We start from the raw sequence: 26,937 nt of genomic DNA on the forward strand, positions 1-26,937 counted from the left end.
AGCAAAGTGATCATGACTTGTTGAAGGTTCAGATGATTGTTATCATTGTTTTTTAGATAGGGTCTCATTCAGTCACCCAGGTTAGAGTGGAGTGGCACCATCTCAGCTCACTACAGCCTGACCACATCGGCTCAAGTGATCCTCCAGCTTCAGCCTCCCTAATTAATATCTGGAACTATAGGTATGTACCACCAAGTTTGGCTAATATTCTATTTTTTGTAGAAACAGGGCCTCACTGTTTCTGTTGTTGTCCAGGCTGGTCTCAAACTCCTGGACTCAAATAATCCTCCTTCCTTGGCCTCCCAAAGTGCTGGGATTACAGGCATGAGCCACCATGTCCAGCATAAAGTATTTTTTAAATTAAGGTATGCACAGTGTTTTTCAGACATAATGCTACTGCACACCCAATAGACTACTGTCTATAAACACGACTTTTATATGCACTGGGAAACCAAACAATTTGTGTGACTCCCTTTTTTGCAATATTCTCCTTATTGTGATGGTCTGGAATCAAACCTGTAATATCCTCAATGAATGCCTGCATGATGGATTCCTTATTAAGAAATGCTACTATAAACTGAAGCCAGTTTTGAGAAAAAAAAAAAACATATTTGTAAAGGGGAAAGGAAGACTTGGGATAAGATGACCAGATAAGAAGATAGTGCAATAATCCAGGTAAGAAATGAAAAGTATCTGAAGAATTGCAAAAAGTATGGTACACAGAAAGAAAGACGTGCTTAGGAAGTAAAACTAACACTACCCAGAACCATCTGGCCATGACGTCCGGGGAGTTAAGAATGGCACTGATTGAGATTTCTAATCTGAGTAATGATGACAAGTAAAATTTTATGTCAACTAAGAACTAGATTATTCTTGAAGCTTGCTTATACACATGTACACACACAAATATATGCAAATTGCCCTATGTTTCTGTTTAATAACACCATTGTCTCATACATTCCTCTCTAAGTAGCTGACTGTGCACACCATTTACACAATGAGAGAATTAGATGTTAACAAATGGCAGGGATGACACTGTGAGCTAACACTGTAATTCTAAAATGCCCAACACAAACAAACTAGACCACCATTTCAGTATTAAAGAAAGGGCGCCAACATGGAGTCTGCAGATAAGAATTGATTTTGCAGTAGAAATTACTTGCGTTTATTTCTTATCTCTAGGCAAAACATTGCAGCGGCAAGAAAGAATCATCTCCTAAAGCACTAATTAGCAACATAAATCTCACCAAGAGCAATGCCAAGAAATTTTATTGTTTGTCACTATACATGGTAATAGAATTTCTGACATGTTATCCCCCTAAAGAAATGCAACATCTTTAATAAAGCACAGTACAAAGTGGAGATTCTAATTTCAGCATATCATAACAGAGATTGCAAAACAGAAAACATAAGTCTTAAACAAAACGAGGTAAAAATAAATTCCGGAATTATCAGTGGAATAAAAAATTCTCATTGATACTAGAGTAATGACAAAATCTGGGATGTCAATGCATGTTCTACATCACAAAATCTCAAATATGTCCATTATTCTGAGGAACACTAAACACAACAGATACTGCTTATAAAACTTTTTAAAATGTCCCTACTGAAATATATAATTATAGGTTGCTTCTCTGTAAACAGTTGATGAAATTTAACATAGTTTTTAAATCTAAAGTATGGCATCTCTAATATTGTTAAAATGTACCTCATAAATATTGTCTTGCCCTCAACCCAACAGAGGTTTTCTTAATTGCTTTGTGTGGTTTGTGTGTATATGTATATTTTAATTTTACGATCACTTCAGGCTCATTATAAACTATTTGCCTATTATCAAATAATATAAAACTAAATCACACTTCCTGCTACATTAGTAACAGGTATCTTATAATGATAATGTCCAGCACATAAAAAAATTATTCCTCACTGATGAATGGTTGTTTTGCTCTCACTACATAAGTCATGTAAGCCTTACTCCATGACCTTGCAACCCCTGGATATGTTACTATAACAGAGCACACATTTCTTTGGAAGCATCACTTGAAAAATTATGTAAGACATGGCATCAAAAAACACATCCTCAGGCATCAAAAATCCCACAGTCCTCTTGCTAAAGGAATGATAACTTCTGTACAAGCAAATCAAAAGCAGAAAATCAGAATTGGAATGACTCCCAAAATCATCCAAAGCAACACTGTAACTAGACTTACTGCTCTTTTCTAAACAAATATTTTCACTTACTGCAGACAAGAACATACTCCACAGCAGCACCCTAACTCCCTGAGGAAGGAAGTGGGGATGTTTATCTAAGAAGTCCAAAGAGGGATATCAAATATCCATCCACAAAAGCAGCAGACAGAGGTATTCACATTTTAATCCCACCTAGAGAAGCAGCATGGCTATGTGATTATATGATTCCAATCATCTGAAAAGCCTTCCAATACTTTGATTGATTAACTGTTGACAATTCATAAACATAAAGGAGCAGAAGCCCTAAAAACACTCAGAATCAGTGAAACAAGTACACAGAGGGACCAGAATAAAATGACATTAATAAAATCTTCTATCCTATTATACACAGGGGAGGTAAAAATTACCAAGAGTATTTTCATAAGGAAGAAAACCAGGTCTTAAAAAATCATTCTATTATTTTTTTTAACAAAACCACATGTCCTTCTGCTAATTTATTATATTCATATATCATATTTCTTTTTTACCCACACAGAAGGTACTTATTTCATTCTGGCTTTTCCAAATAGAATTTAATTCTACCGTACACATTTCATCAATAATATGAAGATGAGACACAGAACATGATGTAAAAAGTCATATTTTTATCATGTTTACATGAAAACTATATGATTTAAAGTGTCACTTGTAAAGAGGAAAATACAGCATACAATGTCAAATTTCACCTCAAATAACAGTAACATACATACTGAACACATTCAAATACCCTCATTAGTTTTGCCAAAATTACTAATGTAGTTTTTCTATTAGAAGTTACAAGTTTAAACTAGTGGCTTTCACAGTGTTTGAAAACAAGCAACAGCACAGTAACTTCAGTTATTCACAGATAATCTGCTGGAAACTATCAGCATACATATATTTAATGGGATTTCCACAAACCTGTTAAGTTTCTTTTGATGTTAAAAATAACTACTATTACATATCATCAAAAACACAACATGTTAAAAAGAAGCTTCTAATTCTGAATGCAAGCCAAAGTCGTTACTAAGCACCAGCAAATTAACATCTTGAGAATGAAGATTATTGACTAAACAACTATTTACTGAGTATCTGCCGAGAGCCAGAAGCGTGAGGTTCCCTGCCCTTAAGGAGCTCACACACAGGCAGGGAAGACATACAAAGACAAAATTACAGTACAGCGAGGTAAGTGCTATCGGAGACCTGCCTGACACATACAGAATGAAGGACTCCCATAGCACTTCACACAAATGGCCTTGCTTTGAGTACAGGTTGGAATGATGACGGTGGCTGAAGACCTTATCTTCTATTGTCTAGAAATGCTAGGTACAGTAGAGAACTGTTTGGAGGAGGACCATTAAAACGTTACCTCTCATCCATAGAAGAGACCACCAGAGGGTTATGGCCATATTAGTAACTTTACAAGCACTTCCCTGTATTTAATCACACATATTACTAATGTGCATTTCTTGAAACACATCATTAGTAAATACCTAGAAATCAATCAACTATGTTTGACCTCATGAAGGTGGAATTTCTAAACTTTACTTAAGAAAAATACATACAGTTACATTCCATTTACTCAACTAGCTTAAATATTTGGAAAACATTTAAGAACTTGGAAAGTAGCAAAACAGTACATTAAGGAGGCAAAATAAGTGTCAATAATTGCTCCTTGAAACAACATCCATACATACAAGACAGTCCTAAACTCACTCAAAAGCTAGGTATGTTTATTTTAGAGATGACTCTAACAAGAAAATTACAACTAGAAAACAAGGGAACAGTGAGCACAGATGCATGAGTCATAAGTAATGGATTACCATTGACAAGAAGGGGGAAATTTAAAGAAATAGAATGAAAAAACAAATGGGAGCACAAAATGCATAGTCTGAGGCCACTTGATGCAGAGCAGATTTTACAGAAGAAAACTTTAACTGTGTTCTCTTTATTTGCTTTTCCTTTTCCTATTCAAAGCGGTAACTGTGTGCAGGTACTTCACTAATACTATACTGGTTCATGAGTATTTGTAACAAAGGACTTTTTTTTTCCTTACAGAAGGACAAATAGTGACGCAGTGGTGAAGTGGGGAGACAGATTCAATGTAGAGGACTAGGGAGTTACATTTCCCATTTCAGTGTTCTTTAATTACTCTTTGAAGAAGTTGGTTTTTAAAATTTGTTTGTATTAGTTAACTACACATGCTGAAAGCCTTCTTATATACCATTCTGGGAGGACCAGCATTTTGAAAATTTTGAAATAAAGCTATAATGATAACAAGTGTAATTAAAATGTTGTTGTGAGTCACAGTACAGGGATTTTTATATCTCAAGCTTCATAACAAATGATAATAGCAGAGTCACTCCTGTGGAGAAGAATATCTTAATGAACGAATTTCAAATGTCTGCTTTTAGGAGGTGCTTTTTATGTCCACATTGGCAGATTCCTCTGGCAACAACGCCCACATAAGACAGTTGACATCCTTAGATTTTTAGCCCTTCTTTTCTTTTGACTGTGGCACAGATATTTTCAGTCCTTTCTAATTGTCATAAATATTTCCAGGGTTACTGACAGGTGGCAAGAAGAAAATCAATCTCCTGTTTTCCTGATTTTGTTCCCTAACTCCTTAAACTGACATCTGGGTTAAAATAGGATCTCCTTTAACAGAGTTGTTAGGTACTTTTAGCAACTAACCTGCCCACTGCTGCCTCCACTTTGTGGGGGAACAATTAGTGCAAACACAATGTGGTTATATTATCTTAGGCTATTTCTACAGAGTAGGCAGAAAAAGTCTCCAAAATAAAAAATGAAAATTTGAGTATAGGTTTCCTGTACCCCAGTAAATTGTGATGTCTATGGACCTACCTTGCAAAAGATACATTTTAAACAGCTAGAGGCTGATGTTACCCACACGTTAAAGTTATAGGAGTTATAGCTGAAACCTACTTTTCACAAAAAGTCAGCCTCAGAAGGATATTTATTTATCTTAGCAGTTTCTATATCCACATCAAATGAAAACATTCAAAAGGTAGTCTGGTAGGTTTAATTTCATCAAGTTGTGACTACTGTATGCTCCATGGCTTACAGATGGACAACTCATGTACACAAATCTATTCTATGTAACAAGGCTGATTACATACACATATGACAACATCATAGTTGTTTTATCCTATAGTAAACCTTTTTCTCCTTGAGTAATATCATCTATACGGCCCTAACTTGCTATCTAAAACCATAAAATTAATACCTAAGAATAAAGAATCATCACTGAAATATCACCTGGCAACCAAAAGGAATTCCTGTTATATACTACAACATGAGGAAACCCTGAAAACATTATATGCTAAGTCAAATAAGCCTTTCACAAAAGGCTACATATCTATATTCCACTTATATTAAATGTCTAGAATAGCAAGTCCATAGAGACAGAAAGTGGACTAGCAGCTGCCAGAGGCAAGAGTACTTGGTATATGGAGTGACTGCTAATGGGTGCAGGGTTTCATTTTAGGGTGATGAAAATGTTCTAAAGTTTGATAATGTTGATGATGCAGAACTTTGTGAATATAACATAATCCACTAAACTGTACATTTTAAAAGGGTAAATATTAGGCTCAACAGCTATTACAGGATGCACCAAGTAGAGTTTCTTAAATATAAGAGGACTAGATTTTCAACCACATTTACTGGCACTGAATTTTATCAAAGTGAGCTCATCTTTATATCCTAGGATCTACCTATTAAACCTGTAAAAGTGTTTCTCTTTCACCACCTGGTTTCAGAAACACGATCTACTCTTACAAGAAAAAGAAATGGGAATAACTTCAAGGAGGGACTAAGTCACACAGTGCTGTTCTTTGTTAAGAAAGTACGTCCTGTATCAATCCATCTAATGTATTAAGATAACAGGCAAGTCCAAGGAAATCTTAAACCATCCAACTACTTCTCAATTAGAAAAGAATTTGTGGGTAGTTACCCAATTCACAATCAACTACGATATCAAAATCTAGATACACCTATTGCTTAGCAATGAGTGGCAATTATTATTTAATGAAAACAGAAAATGTTTTAAATATGGATACTGACCTTGTTTCTTTTAACCCTTCTTTCTGAATGACTTCCAATATCTGCTTTGCTGTCATTGGTGAGTTGGGGTGTTTTTCTAGTGCCTAAAATATAAACATAAGATTTCGAGATTATTGCATGGCAGCATACAAAATGAAAATGTATGTGAATCATGCATCCTCTGCTTATTTTATTACAGGGGAAGGGGCTTTTACATCAAGGTAACAGTCCATCATACAGGTCAGGTGGCCAAAGGGAGAATGTAATTTTTTTGGACATTTAAATCGGAAATCTCTGCAACAAAAAGGGGCCATCCTTCAAACATGTCACAAAGGCATACACACCAAAAAAGAAATGTGAACCCTAAAGAAAACAAGTTAACAAATGTATATAATTTCCTTTATTTAAAAAGTTTCTAATATTTTATGGTGAAAGTCATGTTTTCAGGCTGTTAAAATGTTTCCTAAGATTCCAGGTCCTTGGAAACATGGAGCCTGAATACTACCAATAGAAGAGAACAGAGTGCTGGTCACAAACAGCCTCACTGGATTCATGCCCAAAATATTGAAAGAAGCATACAGGAACCCAAGTAACTCATTACAGTGTGTTTTCCAGTTCAGCTCAGTTTCCTTTCCTTTGCCTTTTCCAATTAATTTCAAGTAAGCCCTTTCCTCTTCCCATTTAGCCTATCTCAGTCATATGAACTCAGTCCCATTCTCTTTCTCTCCTCTTCTGCCCTACCTATCTTTTGTGAAAGGGGTTCTTTTAAACAAAGGGTGTGAAATACACAGGACATAGCTGATTATTTCCACAGGTCTTAGACCATCAGCCCTGGAAATCAGGTTCCTTTATTTTTCCAGGGACTTAACCCCATGTGGTGGAAACAATAAACAGTAGTGCCCCTACTGTGCACCAACATGAACTACAGGGACCACATCTGGGTACAAGAAACAAGTTACACACATCTTCACAATGACCTACTCCAAGGGTAGATGACACCTAATTAAAGATGCTATGCAGGAGTTCATGCTCAAGTCATGGCCTCTTGTAACTTAGAAACACTAGAGTTCCAATCCATGATTATTCGAAGAATCATAATTATTAAGAATTAACAGGGTCATTCTGAAAATGTAAACTTGAAAAGGCTTCCAAATCTGTTCAAAACGGCTCTGTGATCTCTTATACTGTCAATAACCAAATTTCAACTGATGCACAAGGGAAGGCTCTGTTCATCAAGGCCCTTCAGTGTGTTGCACGCAGTCTGCCCGTCCTAACTTTTCAGACACTTTCCTATTCTCTCCTTTCTAGTTCCCAGGAAAATCCCCCCTTTTTCCCAATCCTGATCAGCCCCATCCTTACTCATAGCTGTAAATTCTTTAAAGAATACAGAAATATGAGCCACACTACAACAAGGGTATAGCAACAAGTAAGTGAAAGGGAAAGAAGGAAAGTGGTCCTCGCAGAGGAGGACACTGTAGAGCTGAACTGAACACTGGAAAAGGGGAAACAGAAACATAGGCGAAGTTGTTTAGGGAAGAGGAGTATAAATACATTGGAAAAAAGGCAATAAGGAAACTGCACAATAGAGCTGAAAAGGGGGAAAGAATAGAGCACAGGGAAAAGAGGAAGAAGCTGATATGAAAACAAAAAGCTGACAGAAGTTTTAAAATAAGAACTGTAAGTAGAACAGTACATAATTATGAATTACTGAAAGGAGATGCTGTGTTCACATGGACTATATATAGGGTGAGCACTGCCTCAAATGAAAGGCAACGGGTCTCTCATAAAAGATATGGGCAGGAGGTCAATAGACACAGACACACAGGAAGCAAGCAAGGAAGAGGGCAACTGGAGGGAAAGGCATACCATGGGGAAAGAAGAGAAAGACAGGAGGAGGGTGAGAAAGGAGGAAAATTGAGCTGAACTGGGAATGTCTAAAGGCAAACTGATTAAATCTAGAAAGGGCCAAAGAAGAAACTCCAGTGTACTGGACAATGTTTTAACAGAAATTTGGGTGCACTTGAAATTGGGGTTACTCACTGTGGAGGATTCCCTGTTTCTCTTCCTGAGTACAGGCCCCTCAGCACACCTGGACAGCTCCTCCCAGCAATTGAGAGAATTTGGATAGCCCTGTCCCCTTCTCTATGACATCACATCCTACTCTACAAAGGAAGTAAAAGTGCCAAGAATTACATCATGAAGTGGATGAGAGGCAGGAAGGAAATGATGAAGCCACACAAAACACCAGAAGCCACCCTCAATTCCTGCAAGACAGAGAACAGAGACAGAGAAGGAGAAGTTCCTGGGTGTGAATAAGCTTTGATTGAGCTGTGTAAACATTAATAGAACAAAAGATAAGGAGAAATTATCTTCACATAACAAAACATTGATGCCATCAACATAATGTGACACATGGCAGAGACATGAATCAGACTCACAGACAGCCATACTCTAATACACTGAGTGGGACAAGCCACAGTCGGAGCACAATGGCATCTTAAGCTACCAGACCCAAACCTTAGACTAACTGTCCACTGCCCCAACAATCTCGTGACCATAAGGCACTGCCTGGTCTTGTAGTTGCTTATATTTTGGATGTTTTGGCGGGAGATCTGTTTTTTTGTTTTTTTCTATTGTTACACAAGCAACTATTCATCAGGCTTTTCCATTAACTTCTACTACTTTAATGTTTAGAAATTCCTTTTATCCAGAGAGCGTGCAAATACCTACAAGTGTTTCTTTCAAGTAGTTGTTTCTTAATTCATCTGGAATTTATATTTTTTGCCAAGGTGAAATATTAACATCTGTCCCCTCCTCCCATAGTAAGCCTCATTTCTCCAACATAATTTGTTTCATATGCCACACATGGCTAGTGAGGCATCCTCTACCATATGTTAATAGTAGGGCAATGAAAACTTTTCAAAATGTGAAACCTAAATATAATTGTGGGAACCCAATATATAAAACACACAAATGCAGAGCTGTTCATGTTGAGCTGCAGATGAGAGAGCTTGGACCCCCACACTTACTCCCTCTAATGGCTGATGGCACTTCTGGGAATTTTAAGAGTCTCCAGAGGAAACTGCATAACGCTGTCCTTGGGGGGCTTGTCCAGGGGTTCCACTAGGTCCCACCGATCTTTCCACCAATTGCTGAGTCAACACTACACTGTTTTAATTGCTGTAATATTATAATACACTTCACTCACTGAACAGGACACTGCTCTGATTATTCCTTCTTAAGTTTCTAAATATCCACTTTATTTTTTCCGGATGAAATTGAGATTGGAATTCAATGAAACATCTAATTACATCTAATTAAATTCCTACGAATTTTATACATCATTCCAATTAAGATTTACTTTGTAATCTGTAACAAACATTTTATTATTTTATATTTTCAGTTGCAACTTCGAATATACTTTTTTCATCTAATATTTCCCACATTCTATTGCTAATACATATAAAAGTCACTGAATCAGGGTAATTATTATCTATATGAATAGTTAATTGAGTTAACAGTTGTAACAGCACACAGTATACAATCATGTTTTCTACAAATATTGTGAATTGCTTCTCCTTTATAATAGATGTATGCTTTATTTATCTTTCCTACATTATTTATATTGGCTAACTAATCTTTCTTAGTCCATTTCAAAAAATTTTTGCTGAAATTTTGAGCACTTTATAATTCATTTCCTCAAAAACAGGCCCCTAAAACTGCTGAGTTTCGCTAAGAATATCTGTAGCTAGAATTATTAGAACTAGCACTGCCAGGAAGATTGGAATTACAAACCACTGGCCACATATCACTGTCTCTTCACAAATCAGAGTCTGTCACAGTGCTCAGTCTTTACATAAAATGTCCTTTCTTTCTTTGTGAAACAAATTGTTCTCTTGTGTTAAAGCTATATTTGCGATCTTACTATACTCAATCTCTGAGATGTCTTGCATCTCTCATATACTGAAGTCTTTTCAATTCCTAGTTACTTTCTTTCTTCTTCACTTCTACTCCATGAAAGGTTTCAAATTCAACATTGCTCTCCACAAACAGGACTCTCCATGCCTGGGGCACAAAGCATACACACAACTAGCTGTCTTCCTGGTTGTGGATCTATTTTTCACAGGAGGTAAACAGATGTACAGAGCTGCCAAATATACCATTACATTCCACCTTCTTATCTAACTAACTCTATCAGGGCCTATCTCAAAGACTTATACATTCATACAGTTTTGAGGCAGGACAGTCTCATTCCAGAAATTTCTCCTCCTCCCTCCCCCACCGCCCCCCAGACTTCTACATGTCCTAGGATGGGGAGAAAAAATAAACACAAAAAAGGACCTGTAATACCTGCAATATAGTTAAAGGAAAGAGAGAGACGATTGGCCATATCATGTAGTGCCAAGTTAGGAATGCAATTTTGTGTGTGTTAGGTTTGGTCCTTAAGTACCTTTTTGGTCCAGGAACACTGGCTCAAGTATATTAAGGCCTACTCAAGAATTCCTTGGTGTCTCTCAAAGAGAAAACTCATTCTAAGTATCTCTAAGATAAACACATTAGACTACTGTTCCTTTAAAGGTTAAAATTTCGGCCCTTCTGGCCCTAAATAAAACTTTCTGAGAGAGCTTACTTATTTGATGGTAAAACAAAAAATAATCCCTACAATTTAAGTATCATTTCAATGACAGATGTTTACATTTGTGGAATTCTACGTGGGTATCAGTGACCAGGCTTTTTCCCTTTTTCTAACATTAATGTGCCATCTTCCTTTAATCAATACTGGCAGTTCATTAAAGTGTTCAGATGTTTAGGGCCTCATGTCTGAGGTAAACGATTTTGGGGTTATAACAACAATAAACCATTATATACCTCTTTACAATTACAAACAACTTTTATACAATGTATTTTATTTCATTTGCTTCATACAATATATATTAATTTATTTGATCCTCAAAACAATTCAGTGAGATGCATAGAGAAGTATTATTAACATTCTCTGAGATGTGCAAAGCTGAACTGGCTCAAGGTCATAAAGCTAGTGAGTAGATGAACAGGACTTGTATGCATGATGATACTGATGACAATGTTTAAGTATAATAAGAGCAGCTAATATTTATTAGACAACTCCTACGTGCTAAGTCCTCTCTGGGGCTTTCCATTATTACAAAAGACTCTAGTTAATATATTTAACATTCCCTATTTCTACTACTCTTGAAAAGCCGCAAAGGTCCATGACATTTTGATGAAAGGTGAACTTGGGTTACTGATAGCCTTCAGATGAGAAAATAAATTACATCAAAAGTGACAGCACCTCAGCAAATGCCCAGTATTCACAGCTCAATTAGGTTGTTCTTCACTCCCAGCGTATGTGGCTGCTGGTTGAAGGGTTAAAGATGATACTAACAATTTTCTATTCTATTTAAATGTTCTTTATGGTAAAATTATATGCTATTGTATAGCAGTCCCCCACCTTTATGGCACCAGGGACCGGTTTCATAGAAGACAATTTTTCCACAGAATGGCAGGGAGGAATAGTTTCTCGATGAAACTCTTCCACCTCAAATAATCAGGCATTAGACTATCATAAGTCAAGGTACCATTGCTCTCACAAACCCCAGTTCAGGAATTTCACACTTAAGAACAATCAGCCCAGACATGGTGGCTCATGCCTGTAATCTCAACAATTTGGGAGGCTGAGGTATGCAGATGATTTGAGCCCAGGAGTTTGAGACCAACCTGGGCAACATGGCGAGACCCTGTCTCTAAAAACTTAAAAGTAAATAAATAAAAATAAGAAAGGCATAGTGGTGTGTACCTATAGTCCCAGCTACTTGGTAGACTGAAGCAGAAGGATTGCTTCAGCCTAGGAAACTGAGGCTGCAGTGAGTAGTGATTGCAACACTGCACTCCAGCCTGGATGACAGTGCAACATCCTGTCTCAAAACAAATGAAATATATATGTGTGTGTGTGTGTGTGTGTGTGTATGAACAATCAGATATTCACTTAAACTCTCAGATAATGGTTTAAACTATACATTCCCTTGGTATAGCACCTGTCAAAATTATCATTAATTAGTGTTACCTTGTTGAATGATCTTCCTGCTCACTGTAAACCTCATGCATTCCCGAGCCTTGGTCCTCATTCACATCTATATCTCCAGATTGTAGCACTACTAAATAGGCTCCAATAAACAAAGACCAAGTTATTTTGGGAAATATTTTGAGTCATTCTATATTTGGAACTTTTCATAGAATAATGATGAAGGCTGTGAGCTCTGGAGGCAGATGAACCAGGAACCCCCTACTACTAGCTGTCTGATGTTAGATAAGGCATCAGAAATCTCTGAGTCATAATTTCTTCTCTTCCTTATTCATAAAAATATTGTGAGGACTAAATGAGATAATGAATGTAAAGGACTTATTATTCCAATGAGCCAAATGACTGCCTACAGCAATGAGTGTTAATAAACAGTAGCTAATATTATTGGCTGAAAGAAAAAGTCTGGCCCCCTTTGAACACAGCCTAGAAACACAGATTTTTTTCAATACCAAGAAGAGCGCTACAAAAAAATCGCAGGAATTAAATGTGGCCTAAGATTTCCTAAGTAAACTTTACCAGTTACTACAAATCAGGCTAGCCACATATTCTCATCCCTCATTGCCTGACCACTTCCAAACACATTCCACCAATGATGCACAGGAAAGCCTGCACCATACTGTGCCTGGTTTCCTCATGGCATGCTTTTAGATACTGTTCAGATGACTAGGAAGAAGAGCATACTAAAGGACCAATTATCTTGTTATGCTTGTTACAAATCAAAAATATAGAATACCAACAGTAACAACTTACTTCCAACAACATATACTGAAACTTTCAAGCAATTACGATATACGGTATCACAGAATATTCATGAGAAGGAAATTCTGTTTTATAGCAACATACTTTAGTTGCCCAGGGTCATAAAACCTGAGCACAGCTGAAAGAAATGATTTTTGGAGTTTCAAACAAAGCGGTCATTCCTTGAATTTGCAGATGAAATTCTATGTAATAGAGAAGTGAATTCTAATTTCCTGCAGGATTTTGGCAACTTTTTTGGACCTCAGTAAGTTTCTAATCATTTAAAACACTTCGCATTCCTTTTTCACATAGAAAGAAAACAAAGTGGCAGACAGAATTTACACAGTGTTCTAAAATAAAGCAAAAAAAGAATAATTGTTTAAATAATCATATGTAAAACTTGTTTTACAAAGTAAAACTTCTCTTTAACGAAAAACAGGGAAATCTTTCTATTACAGAAATTTGCAGGCAGTCTATTCTCTTAAGAGCTCAGTAATAATTAAAAAGTTTTTTCAGTACTTCAAGTAAAAATTGTGCTTTCCTTTCATTTCTATCAAGTTATCCTACTTTTTGCCTTTGAATATAACAATAATTATTTAACGCTAAATTACAAACACCGTTTTATCACGTAAGGTCAAAAGCCAATTGTGTTATGTAAGTTTACAATTCCGGGATTCAATAAGTTATACACAAGATACATTGCCACATGTTTTCAAACACTATTCAGGCCAAGTCTCCCTCTGTTTCCAGACTAATAGATCCTTAGTTTCTTCACCAATCTTCATGTAAAATAATTTGCAAACACAATCACCCAAATCATCCTTCTCTGAACATTCTTGAGTTTTCCAGTGTCACTTTTAAAACAAATTTAAGAATTATACTCATTTAAATAAATGAGCTAAAAAAACTGATAAATATTTTAACTGTAGCTCGATCCAAATACAATATGGGGAATTCATTTTTTTCTATCTGCAAGAACTACATTAACCTAATAAGACACATGCTCTTTTTCAGCAGCCACCTCACATTGTCATTCAACTAAAAGTTCCAGATCTTTCAATATTTGCTTCTGAAATTGCACCCACAGCTCTGTGGTGTGTTTTCCAAACCTGCCAGACATAAGCATATATTTGTTTTAATACACTAGTGTTTGTTTAAATCCAGTAGTTTAGGCTCGAAATCCTATTAGTGCCAAACAGCTGATTATTGAAAGTAACAGTTAAACTCATCCCAGAAATCTCCTCCACTGGATTTCTACATGCCCCCAAAAAACCTGCTGCATAAAAGGACACTGTGATCTCAAGTGAATTTTATCTTTTTAGTTACACATTATTTTCTCAAGCTTACACAGTTCTTTTGTAATCCCCATTGTTTTCCAATTGCTCAGTTTTTCCAATTGCCCTTATTTTTTCAGCCACCTATTTGACAAGCATGATTTTGATGTATTCCTCCAAGTTATTCATGACAGAGCTAAACAAAGCAATGGAAAACAAACTGTTATGGCTGCCATTGGAATCTCCTTTCAGACTGATACTGACTACTCAGTCTATACACTTTATCTATATATGTTCAATCCAAAACAAATTCATTTAATTATACTATCACCCAGTTTATAAATGCCCATCACTTCTAAACGAGTTTTACAATAAATAGACTTACATCAAATGACTGGCTGAAATTTAGCTCTAATATGTGCATCTTCCTGATGTATAAGTCTAATAATCCTATCAAAACTAAATTAATTTAGTTTGACATGAATTAGCTTAGAGAATCCATAATGCCTTGCAGGGATATGATCATCCGCTTCTATATGCTCACAGTCATTTCTTCAACAATGTATTTTATTGAAGGTTGAGATGAAGCTCAATAATCTATAATTAAAAAGTTTACCCTTTTTAAAAATGCAGTTATTCTGCATTAAGCAGAATTCTAACATGCATATGAGCTCATTTAATACTTCTAACAACCCTCTCACATAGGGCCTATTGTCCCCCTCATTTTATAGATTATGGATGAATTAATGAAGATACAAAGGAGTTAATTTAATTTGCCCAGTGTTATACAGCTAGAAAGTGGGAGAATGAAGATCCGAACCCAGGCCTTTGGACAGCTGCTCTCCTGTTCTTTGTGATTATTCCCATGGTTATCCACAACACTTCCTGGTCATACCTGCAGATTCTTTCAGTGTCTTGTCATCGAGGCTCATACGTCATCATTTCTTATCCCATATAACTTCTCTCATGTAACTTTTCTTATCACATCTCCTTGAAAGAAACTTGCACTAGTTTAAAAGAGACTAATCCAGTGAAATGTTTCAAAAATGAGAAATCATGCCCGACGATAAAGTTGCTGTGACTTTGATCTTGAACACTGTCCCAATTTTATGGCAGTTAAAATGTGGAGGCAGACATTAGTTAACTCTCATTAGCTGAATGAAAGAAACATGAGTTTGTCAGATCAGATAAATGCTTTCTTATTTCTAAACTAAGAGAAGTGTCTCACATAGACATTTTTATACAGAAGCACTGGGGAGCAACAGACAATATTTACAAGGAGGGTTAAGTAAAAGCAAACATAGGACATATAGTAAGTTTTGTTATAGAACCTCCCATAAAAATCTAAACATAAGACAAAAATATAAATGAGAACATTAGATGAAACAAAGTAGACAATCTTCCCAAGACCTAATATGATTAAATCAAGATTATATACTCTAACAATTTGGGGTTTATTTATATTTTACTAGTAGTAGTATAGATAGATATATAATAACTCTGAAAACTATTTGCAGATGCAGGATTAATACAATATTATGAAAATTAATGTGCTTAGTGTATACTTTTGCCTACATATGAATACTAAACCCCTGTCCTTATGGAAACAGACAACAGGGACACCCAGCATTCCCTGCAGGATAATATGAAAAGCAGCAATCAGTCAAAACCCTAAAGTTTTAAATCTTGGGAATCCTTATAAGATGCTGATGTTAATAAGAGCAGCTAATGCATAATGCTAGAAAGCATTCAAAATAAGCTAGGCATTTTTCTAAGAACTTGACTTACATTAAGACATTTAATTTCACAGTCACCCAGTTAGGCAGATTTGTTTTCTGTTTGTTTGTTTTTTGTTTTTCTTTTTGTTTTGTAGATGAGAGAACTGAGACACCAACACATTAATTCACTTTTAATTCACTTATACCAGGTTATTCCCAGGTAAGAAGCAGAACTGGGATTCAAATCCATGCCTCCTTGTCCAAGTGTTTCACCATCACAATATACTGTTTTGTATCAAATGGTAAAAGTTCACTTGGAGAACAATTTAACAGCACTATTAAAATGTAAAAGGCAGGCACTCTCACTTACTGAACCTCATCTACCTTTAGGTATTTTTCTTACAAAAATCCACAGCCTATCTTGCATGTACACTGAAGCATTATATGAGATTATGACTCCAAAATAATGAGACACAGTCTAAGAGGGAGCTGGTTAAATAAATGAGGGTACATACATACCATAAAATAATAGAAAGAATAGGGTAAGGAACAAGACAATATGTACTGACATGGGAGGATGTCCATGAGAAAGTGGTAAGTAAAAATAAACATGTTCAAGAACAATACATAGAGAGGATGCATATATTCCAGTGTCTGTGGTGTACATATACATGTTCCCATAAAGTCCTACCCACATCCCCGCCATATAAAAATATTAGCGTTAACAATTGTAACCCTGGAGACTCTACATATTATGTAATTTATATGACTTATGCATGTATTATATAAGTTATATAGTTGTTAACAGCTGATTTAAAAGTCAGCTCAAGGCTAGGCACAGTGGCTCATGTCTTTAATCCCAGCACATTGGGAGGCCAAGGCGGGTGGACTGCTTGAGCTCAGGAGTTTGAGACCAGCCTGGTCAACATGGTGAAACCCTGGTCTCTACAAAAAATACAAAAATTAGCCAGGCATGGTGGCACGTGCCCAAGTCCCAGCTACTTAGGAGGCTAAGGTGGAAGGATCTCTTCAGTCTGAGAGGTGGAGATTGTATTAAGTCAAGATCATGCCACTGCACTCCAGCCTGGGTGACAGAGCCAGACCCTGTCTCAAAATGAATGAATGAATGAATAAATGAATGAATGAATGAATGAAATAGAGAACAAAGGTCAGCTGAAAAACAAAACAAATATGAATACTCAACCAACAACAGAAACAGTTATGTGCCTTATACTGTAATCATAGTGAAGAAAATAAAATACAGGAAGACTGAAATTATTCCAAAGCAAACATTACTCATCATTCAATCTGAGTCAGAAAAATTATTCAATGTTATTCCCACAAACTAGTCTGAAATGACACAGCATTCAGATGTATCTGCCAGAAGAAATTAGTTGTAAAATATATCTTTAGATAATTGTATACAATGACTTTGTTATACGAAATTATTTGATTCTGTCCACTTAAATGTTGAAGAATGACAATGATGTTTATTTTGTCACAGTTAATAGTAATTATTTTCTCCTGACTATAGATGGACAACAGCACCACCACCTCAATAATTCATTTATTTAACAAATATTCACCAAGCACACACATACACCAAAATGAAATACGATAAAATTTGCCATTACCATCGCTGGAGACACTTATTCTCTGGCTTACTACAGTGGGGGAAGGGAGAGTGGCAAGCATCTAATTTACTTAGAAATGGATTTAAAATGAAAGGAAGGAACTAAGCTATATATCTTCTTTCATATTCATTCAAAATGCTCATTTACTCTACATAGAAATGACCCCTGCCTACTCTATTTCTAGTGGTGGTATTATCATTCAGATTCTATGGAATTGTTACCATCTTGATATGTGTTTGCTGCTATATTTCTAGTAACTAGCACGTGGTAGGTGTGTAATACTTGCCTAATGAAAAAAAAAAGGAGACAAGAAAGAATTGATGTACTCAGTTTATTGTTGTCTGTGCACAATTCCCTACTTCCTTCTGCCGAAGAATGCCCTTTCTCATTTTGGTTTCAATGGAAGCTGTTATATTGCTGACAGTTCACATATTCCTGTCATATTCCTTCAGGAATAAGCAATTCTTGAAGAGCTGCCAATTAAAGATGGGAAGGAGGAATGGCTGGAGTTGGGGACACAAAGAGGACCAATCATTAATCTTCTCCAGGATGTACAACCCTAAAACTCAAGAAAACACATCTTGATGACTTTTTGGTAATGATACCATGTGAGGAGAGCCTGAAATTTGCTGGAAGCTATGTTCGTAGGCATGTGAGCCAGGCTCAGAAAATAAGCATACTGTGCAGAGAGAGGATGGGAGAGTCCTAGCTACTTTCATTCTTTCCAAGTATTACCTAGAACCTCTCACTTTGCCACAATGGCTTATAACTTATGAGTCTTCCAATAAATTCTCCTTTTCATTAAATTGGTTAGATGACCAAAGATTCATAACCAATGTGTTCATTATACTAATTATTGAGCCCATAGTTGATTCCTTTCATAGGGTATTTTTAAAAGATACAGGATATACAATAAACGCTTTTAAGTCAGATGCTAACTTATCTGCTTCCTTTAGATTAATAAAACCATAGCGATTCCTAAAACCTCATCACTGGCAACCCAAATTCTTAAAAACAAAAATTCTGAGAAGCAGGTTGTAGTTCCTTGTTAAATATGCACTTGATCCATCCAGAAGTAATATCTAAAAAATTAAACATTTTACAACAGTGGGAGTCCACGGGCAAAGTTATAAATAATTCTAGTGGTAAAAGTTCTTTACCTAAAACATTGATGAGTAATAGGTGAAGAAATTCCCGATTCCAAGCCTTCAAAAACAGGACCAACATTTAAAAAATATGAAGCAGGTGTCCTAAGAGTTTAGATTTTAGACCACAGGCTTTCTACAGACCAGTAGACTTAAGCAAAATGTGTGTTCCTGTTTCCAATTTGAGTCATGCATAAATATTTACTATAATGGTTTATACCACAAACCAAGTCAAAGAACTCCCATCCTGATTTACTATACTCAATTATGATATAATTAAAATATCTGCATCAAGATTTGTGCTAAATAGGCCAGGCATGGTGGTTTATGCCTGTAATCCCAGCACTTTGGGAGGCCAAGATGGGAAGGTCACTTGAAGTCAGGAGTTCGAGAGACTGGCCTCGTCAACATAGTGAAACCCCATATATATATATATTTTTAAGATTTATGTTAAATGAATTCAGGACAAATATTTCTACATGCTTCTTGATGTACTACCTACCTTAATATGAGCCAAGTTTTCCAACCCTCCCCAGTTTACCCCTCATTTCTGGTCTTCTTAAACTATGTGCTAGAGGAATTAAGGTATATTTATAAGCAAGCAGGACTGGTTTCAATCAGCCAGCATTTGTTGGTATGAAATAGGGGTTGGATCTCTTTGAGAAGCCAATGGAGTATTAAAACTTGCCTTTGCCAACAAAAGATTCTGCATGAAATCAGATAGTCCCTGTTGCTTCCTAGCCTTCCTTAGTCCTGATTTTACAAGCTGAGTTCTGCTTACAGCCAGGCTGGGAGTTCATTATACTATAATATCACGTTTATTTTGATGACAGAAGGAAGAAAAATTATTAACTCTGATGTGATCAAAACAATCATCCCTTTGAAAAAATAAATACAAAGTAAGAGTTATCTATTAGCCAACTCTTAATCAGGACTCACATCAAGTCTTGCTTAGATTTTTTCCCAGAGGTTGCCATTCAGCACTATTAAATTTTGCGTAAAGATAAATTAGGCCAGATGTTGTTCTCTTATATTCGCTCAGCTACAGACAGTAGGGTTTAGGCCCACAAGGAATCCGTCTTCTCAATGTAAGCTATCTATAGAAAAAGTTTTGAGAGTGCTGTTAATTACCCTTGCATTCAGGTTTAAAAGATAACTATGCCTGCCATCAGGTATGGAGGACATATAATAATACAAACATCTGGAAAATCTGTAGGTGTTCCAGTAATAGGGAATATAAATGTAAAATACATCAGCTCCATATTATGGGAAATTAAAACAAAAATATGGGAGATTTTGTTTTGTGACCTTAGCAATTCAGAGATAGCCTCACCTATAATATTTCAGTGGCTGCACACCCATATAAAGGCTGAAATTTTTAAAGATAAAGGAGATTGCTGTGAAAATCAATGCCCCCTGCAGATAAATTACACCATAAACAAAATTACAATTTAATATGTAAGGGACTGTGTATTTACAACGTAATCCCTGTTTGTGAGAAGGACTGGGAAAAACCTCCTGGTTTTGAGGTTTTAGTTTACAGCATGAAACAGATATGGCTGAATATCAATAAGTTGAAGGACTGAACAAACATCATTCGTCTGGTTTAAGATGCATGTGGTCAACACATTCCTTGTGGTATGAAAGTCTGCAGGCTTTCAAGACCAGTTTTCTTCATTTTTCCCCCCTTTTCCTACATGAAGGGGTTGGGCTCAATGGGGAGTCTGTGAGCTGCCAGGAGTTTCTGTATGGGATATCTAGGGAAGAGTGGAAACTGGTGGGAAACAGCCCGAGGGTAACTGAGCCCTCAATGGATGGGAAACATAGACTGGAATCTCTGAGACAGACAGGCTGGGAAATATAATCTGCTGGTGGGGGTACTTCTCTCCCAGCACTCCCCTAGGTCAAAAAAAAAAAAAAAAAAGGTGGCATAGGGGGATAAAGGAAAGAAAAGAAAGGAAGAAAGAAGTATTGTTACTACAGTGTCTGCTTTCCCCTTCTCAGTGGTGTGGAAATCTGGCCATACCTTTTCAATGAAACACAATTTGTCTCAACTTGGGAACTTGAACTCATTTAAAATGTCCAGGTGCCCTTTCTCTATCTTTTCAACAATCTTGGAATTCAATTCCTTGTTAACAATGATTGTTCTACTCTCTCTGGTTAAAAAACTTTCCTCCTCAGTAGACAAATGGGAGGAAAGACAGTTATTTTATAAGGCAAAAATATAAACAAGATTATCTTAAGACAGAATACAAAAAGATTTCCCTTGTAATGAAAAAAATTTTTACTGGTTTTATGAGTTTAAAATAACAAAACATAGATACTGGAAAGGAAGATTTTACAAATCAATTTAATGTAATGGAGAAGGAAAAAAAACAAAGGGACTTAACTTTGTTTTCCTAACAGATCTCTGAAGCATGTAATTATATATTTTAGTGCCTCATAAACAAAAGTAAAGGGTGGCCTGGAATAAAAACACCTGTTTTTCTTATAAAGATTGACTCTGTCAGGATAGGCAGAGATATGCAACAGTAAAAATCAACCCCAAAATCTCAGCAGAGCGAAACAAATGCTTATTTCTCACTGACATCTACATTTCCAGCCAAGAAGCAAGTTAACTGAAATTCCATCTTGTCACCAGCTTCTGTGATCAATACAACCAGAAAAGCAATAAAGTGAATAAAATACTGACCCGTAAAAGCTGCAAGTCACAGGTAACAAAAAAAAATGGTTATGCCTAATTCAAGGCAGCAAAGAAGTATGATGCCACCACATGTCCCCTAAGGAGGAAAAATGAAAAAAACTGTCATCAATCTAATGCTTATAAGGTAATATCTACTTGCTCACGTATTAAAGACAGAGAAAGATTTTTATTTAAATAACTTAAAAGATGTTTTTTCCATTGTAGATTCTATTTAATATAAACATGTACAAACACACATGAAAAAAACTTCAGTTTTATTAAAGTCCCATTATTTGGTTCCCTATCACCCATTTCTCTAGATGATGCCTTTCATGTGCTTAGATTTGCTTTTCCCACCTGAACTGCCTACCACTAGCACCTAGCACCAAGAAGATAAAAGATAAAATTTCATACAAAGATAGGAGAAGGTAGACTCCCCGGATTAAGGGCTTCATTTTCCACTAAAGCTTTTGACCAATGGAAAAATGTGTTTAACTTTCATGAGTGCATTTCCTACTATGAAGCTGAGCTCAGAAAACAGTGAATTCCAAAAAAAAATAAGTAGTGTCGCCTGTAATCCCAGCACTTTGGGAGGCTGAGGCGGGCGGACAACGAGATCAGGAGATCGAGACCATCCTGGCTAACACAGTGAAACCCTGTCTCTACTAAAAATACAAAAAATTAGCCAGGCGAGGTGGCAGGTACCTGTTGCTTAAGCTACTCAGGAGGCTGAGGCAGGAGAATGGCGTGAACCCAGTAGGCGGAGCTTGCAGTGAGCCAAGATCCTGCCACTGCACTCCAGTCTGGATGACACAGCCAGACTCTGTCTCAAAAAAAAAAAAAAAAAAGTGTCATTAGAAGATTGAAAGGAAATGCGATATCTAGATTTATACATTCATTTTTTTTTCCTGCTGACAGTCCATCTATTCCTATTTAGTTACTGGAACTTGGTGTGTAAACAGAGCATTCGCAAAAAATGACAAAGAAATAAAAATTGGAGAAAAGATGAGAATAGGAGATAATATTTTTGTTTACATTCAACAGCATGTTTCTTTTTCCCATTCTCTCATTAAAGATCCTGGTGGATCTAGACTAAATGTGTTTTCTCTTTAAATAGTAGCAACTCTGCCCAGGACTGAGCATGAAAAACATCAATTCTCAGGACCATCCACTTTCCAAGCTGAAAAAGTAGAGATAAATTTCCACAAAGCTAAGTAAAATGTGTTATAAAGAGGTAGAAGGAGAGAAAAAAAAATTTCTGAAACACTACATTTAATTCACTTGGGCTCTAGGGAAGGAGAAATGTTGTCAAATGAATAAACAGAAAATGGCAGCAATAAGACCGTGATGTCCACAAATTTCTACATGAAATAAGGAATCATTATCTGATGCTGACCTAATCTCAATATTCAGAAAACGAGTGAGGATTCATTCAATGGAGAAGAAACGTTTGTTCTCTGTGGTAAGTTAATATCATCTAAGGATTATGATCAATAAAGGTTCTTCTTGGGCATTTTAGATGGTGAATAAAAATATTTACTTGCATCCAGAAGGTACCTGGAAGCTCCACGAAGAAATGTATATTTTAGTGTGTTAAGATCTAAATAGTACTTGGATTCTAAATTGTGTCACACTATATTATAAATATTATATATAGACTATTCCTATATAACCATAAAGAAACTTGTCTGTGGGGGAATATAGAACAGAAATCATCCATGGTAACTTCTAGCCTCTAAATCAGGAAAGTAGGCTTCAGTAGAAACAGACCAAAGAGATATTTAGGTTCTTTATAACGCCTGCCTGAGCTTTAACATATATTTAGCATAAAATAAATATCATAAAAATAATACCAGAAGTAATGAACGAAGAGTACCTACATTAGAACACTTAAGGTCTAAAGTCAGGCAGACCTACATTAGAATCATTCCTCCACAACTTACAAGCTAAGCAAGTTAATTCACCGTCTGTACAGCAAAGGCAATGTCATTTATAATTTGTTTTTCCAGCATACTTTCCATCTGCCTTTTATTGGTGCTTTTGTGTAATTTTCCTCTTCTCTATGTGATCCTTGTATAGCAATGAATCATGATACCTGATCTTGGCCATTGCTGTTGGTGCAGGAATGGGCATATCAGCCAAGCAAGGATAAAGTAAAATCTTCTTTGGGATTGGCATTTAAAAAATAAGAGAGAGATACGGGCTGGGGAGAGGAAAAGAGACTTAGATTGTCTTTAGGCTGTCCTGACTAAGGTTTGACAACATATGTAGGTGGTGCCAGTGGCCATTTTATCTTGTCCAATACCTGCCTACACCATGAAGCCAAGAAAAAAACAAAGCCAAAAAAAACCACAGAAAGCAAATACTTTGATGACATTCTCTAAGTCCCTACATCACCTAGAACTGAAGTTCATTCCTGGATTTCTCCATTATGTGAGCCTTTTTCCTTAAACTAATTTGAGTTAAATTTGTTCCACTTGTAACTGGGAGAAACTCAACTAACACACACTCTAAATCTCAATTTCTTCATTTGAAAAATGTGAATAATATTATAAAATGTCTCCTAGGTTTACTCATAGGATTAAGCAATATAACGCATATAACAAGTTTAGTTCAGCATCAAGCACATAAGTACCCAATCATTACTAGTTCTTATTGTTATTATTAATTTGTGATAAAGGTATTACTGTCCTTTAGTAAAAATGTTATGATTGATATACTAAGGTTATTCCATCATATAGAATTCCTATACTCTTAAAAGAAGGCTACAACACTAAGTTTAAGAAGAGTTTACTAGCACATATAAAGGAGATTATTTACTTTGCAAACATTTCCAATCTGTGTTGTAATCAATGTACTAGAAAACAGTTATCTTGATTTGAAAGTCAGAGCAAGCCTTTTTTTTCCTCACTATATCCTGTTCTTTTCTCTTACTGTACCCTAACTTTCTTCAATCACCCCTTCAGAGTAATACCATCTATTTCCTACAGTACTTAGACTCAAAGCGGGTACCATGAACCAGTCTCACTTTTAAATAAGTGATTGTAAATGCAAAAAGAATCATTCTCAGAGGAGGTAATTCTAGAGTCAGTGAAACTAATTATAAAGTTGTTGCAGGAACTTCGCAAGATGGAAGCTACCAGATACTAACATTAACTGGCATCTTTAACGTCAGACACAAAATTACACTACACACGTTATCTTAAATACTCCAACTACTCTTTAAGGTAGATATTATTATTACTTTATTACACAATGAAAATAAAATTGAGAGATGTTATGTAACTTTCTCAAGGTCAAACACATAGAAAGTGGCAGAATTTGGACTCAAACTCAAATCTGCCTGACTCTTAGGACCATCATTAATCTACACTGTCTCCATAACCCATATACAGCCTGAATTAAGGTCAATGACAGTGGAAATGGATATATAAGTGTAGCATTTAAAAACAAGGATCTGAATTCAGAGTAGAAGAAAAAAGATGAAGGTGGCAGAAGTCTGTGATTTACTGGGTATAAAAAAAACATAATAAGGTATAACACTGACAAGAGGGTTTGTGGCTTGAACAAATGTGGAAATGGTGGTGGCTTTACTGGGAAATGAAAGAAAGGAAGAGAAAACTTGATGGGAGTGGGAAAGGGATAAGGCATTCAGCCTTAATGTTGTGGACTTTATTGTTGCTATGAAAATTCAAATGGAGATATTGCACTACAGGAGTTGAAGGGGCCATATATACTTTCTCGTCGCTCTCTGGCAGCTAAGGTACAGACACGGGACCTAGAGTCCGCCAATTTGATTCTCCTCAATATGTATTTTAATCTTCAACATGGGGTGCAAAGACAGCAAATTATGAGACTAATCATGACATATGGGGAACACTGGCAGTGTCTCATGTAATAAGGATGGAGTTATGGTGGTGACTATTATTGGTGCCCATAGCAATATTCCAACTAGACCATTCTTGAAGCATGACCTTGTCTGTGTGTTTTTTCTGCCCAGCCTCTATTGATCCCTATTTGTCAGGCCTCATTCTCCAGATCCTTTTTGATTATATGATATACTTTATGACCTCCAAAAAAACAAACAAAAAAAAAACCCTGCTCCTTTTCTACTCAAATTAGGAAGAGCTGTATTCTGTTGCTTACAGTCCACAATTCTGAATAATAAAACCAATACATTCATCACTGTATCATGTACAGAATTAAGGGAGTCCTTTCCCCATTGTTCTTGCATCATCCCCAACCCATAAGCTAGATAACAATTTGCTAGATATTAAGGGGAATCTTAAAATACTTCAAAAAATTAATAGACTGACAGTGACACAATGCAATCAATAAGTTATATACCACAGCATGATCCACATTTTAAAGCATATATATATATACACACACATAGACACTAAGTAGAATAAAGTCAAGTCCACCCATAAACATTAAGACAGAGTATTAAAACCGTACAACTTCAAAAATAAAAGAGAACCTGTAGCAACTATCAGATACAGAATGTATATTATACCTCTTTAAGAATAACAATATAACTCACAGTAGAGCAGACATCACATCCACTGATGCATGAACATGACAAATGAACATTTCCAAAGTACTAAGGATAAAAAATTATCAGCTGACTTTTATAACTAGCTAAATTATCATTCAAAGGTGCGGGTAACATGAGATCTTTTTGTTTTTTCCTACTAAGTTTCTCCTTTTATTTTTTTAATTGTAATCCACAAATTCAGGGGATAATGCTTCAAAAGGGTGGCTTTTAATTACTTTTGTACCCAATCTTGACTGTATTCAGATTCAATTTTTTGAGGATAGGAAGGATTTCAAGAGAGAGTAAGAATGACAGGGAGAGGATCTGTGACCATCTACTCATCCTTTTATTTTCTAATTTTTATAACTTCATGTGAGTCTGTATCTCAAAGTTAAAAAGTTTAATAAAAAATATTTTTAAAGGTGAATGCAAAACAAAACCTTTTCACCACATAAAAACTAAGAATGTTTGCTACCCAAAGACTTTCACATAAAAATTATAAAGCTGTGAAAAGCAATTTAGAAAGAGGGAGTGTGATATAAGAAAGTTGAACATAGAAGTTGATTAAATAAGCTGATAAATGTAATCAATTAACTAATGTTAAAAATAACTAGTTTGATGTGTTTTAAAAGAATAGAACATAAATCTAAGGCTGTAGAAATTGCTACAATATGGGAGGGGTGGTGTGGTGTATAATAAATAAAACATGCTAAATTCTGTATATTATTAGAAAATGCAATAATTTATCACTTTAAAACAGTGTTGTCAGTATTGAAAAGGGCTTCTTATGGCCTCAGGTACTTTCATTTAAAGGTAATCACAAACGTTTTAAACAGGA

General features: G+C 35.9%; 1 protein-coding gene across 1 annotated transcript in view; it reads right to left on the bottom strand.

Annotated features, from left to right (window-relative positions):
- Positions 1 to 26,937, bottom strand: part of ASXL3 (ASXL transcriptional regulator 3) — a 171,945-nt gene that overhangs the window by 136,371 nt on the left and 8,637 nt on the right. Inside the window, 1 exon segment of the mRNA XM_033178027.1 lies at positions 6,292 to 6,374. Coding sequence (XP_033033918.1) covers positions 6,292 to 6,374 — 83 coding nt within the window.

Source organism: Trachypithecus francoisi, unplaced genomic scaffold (genome assembly GCF_009764315.1).
Source record: "Trachypithecus francoisi isolate TF-2019V2 unplaced genomic scaffold, Tfra_2.0 Lachesis_group19, whole genome shotgun sequence".
Taxonomy (NCBI): Eukaryota; Metazoa; Chordata; class Mammalia; order Primates; family Cercopithecidae; genus Trachypithecus; species Trachypithecus francoisi.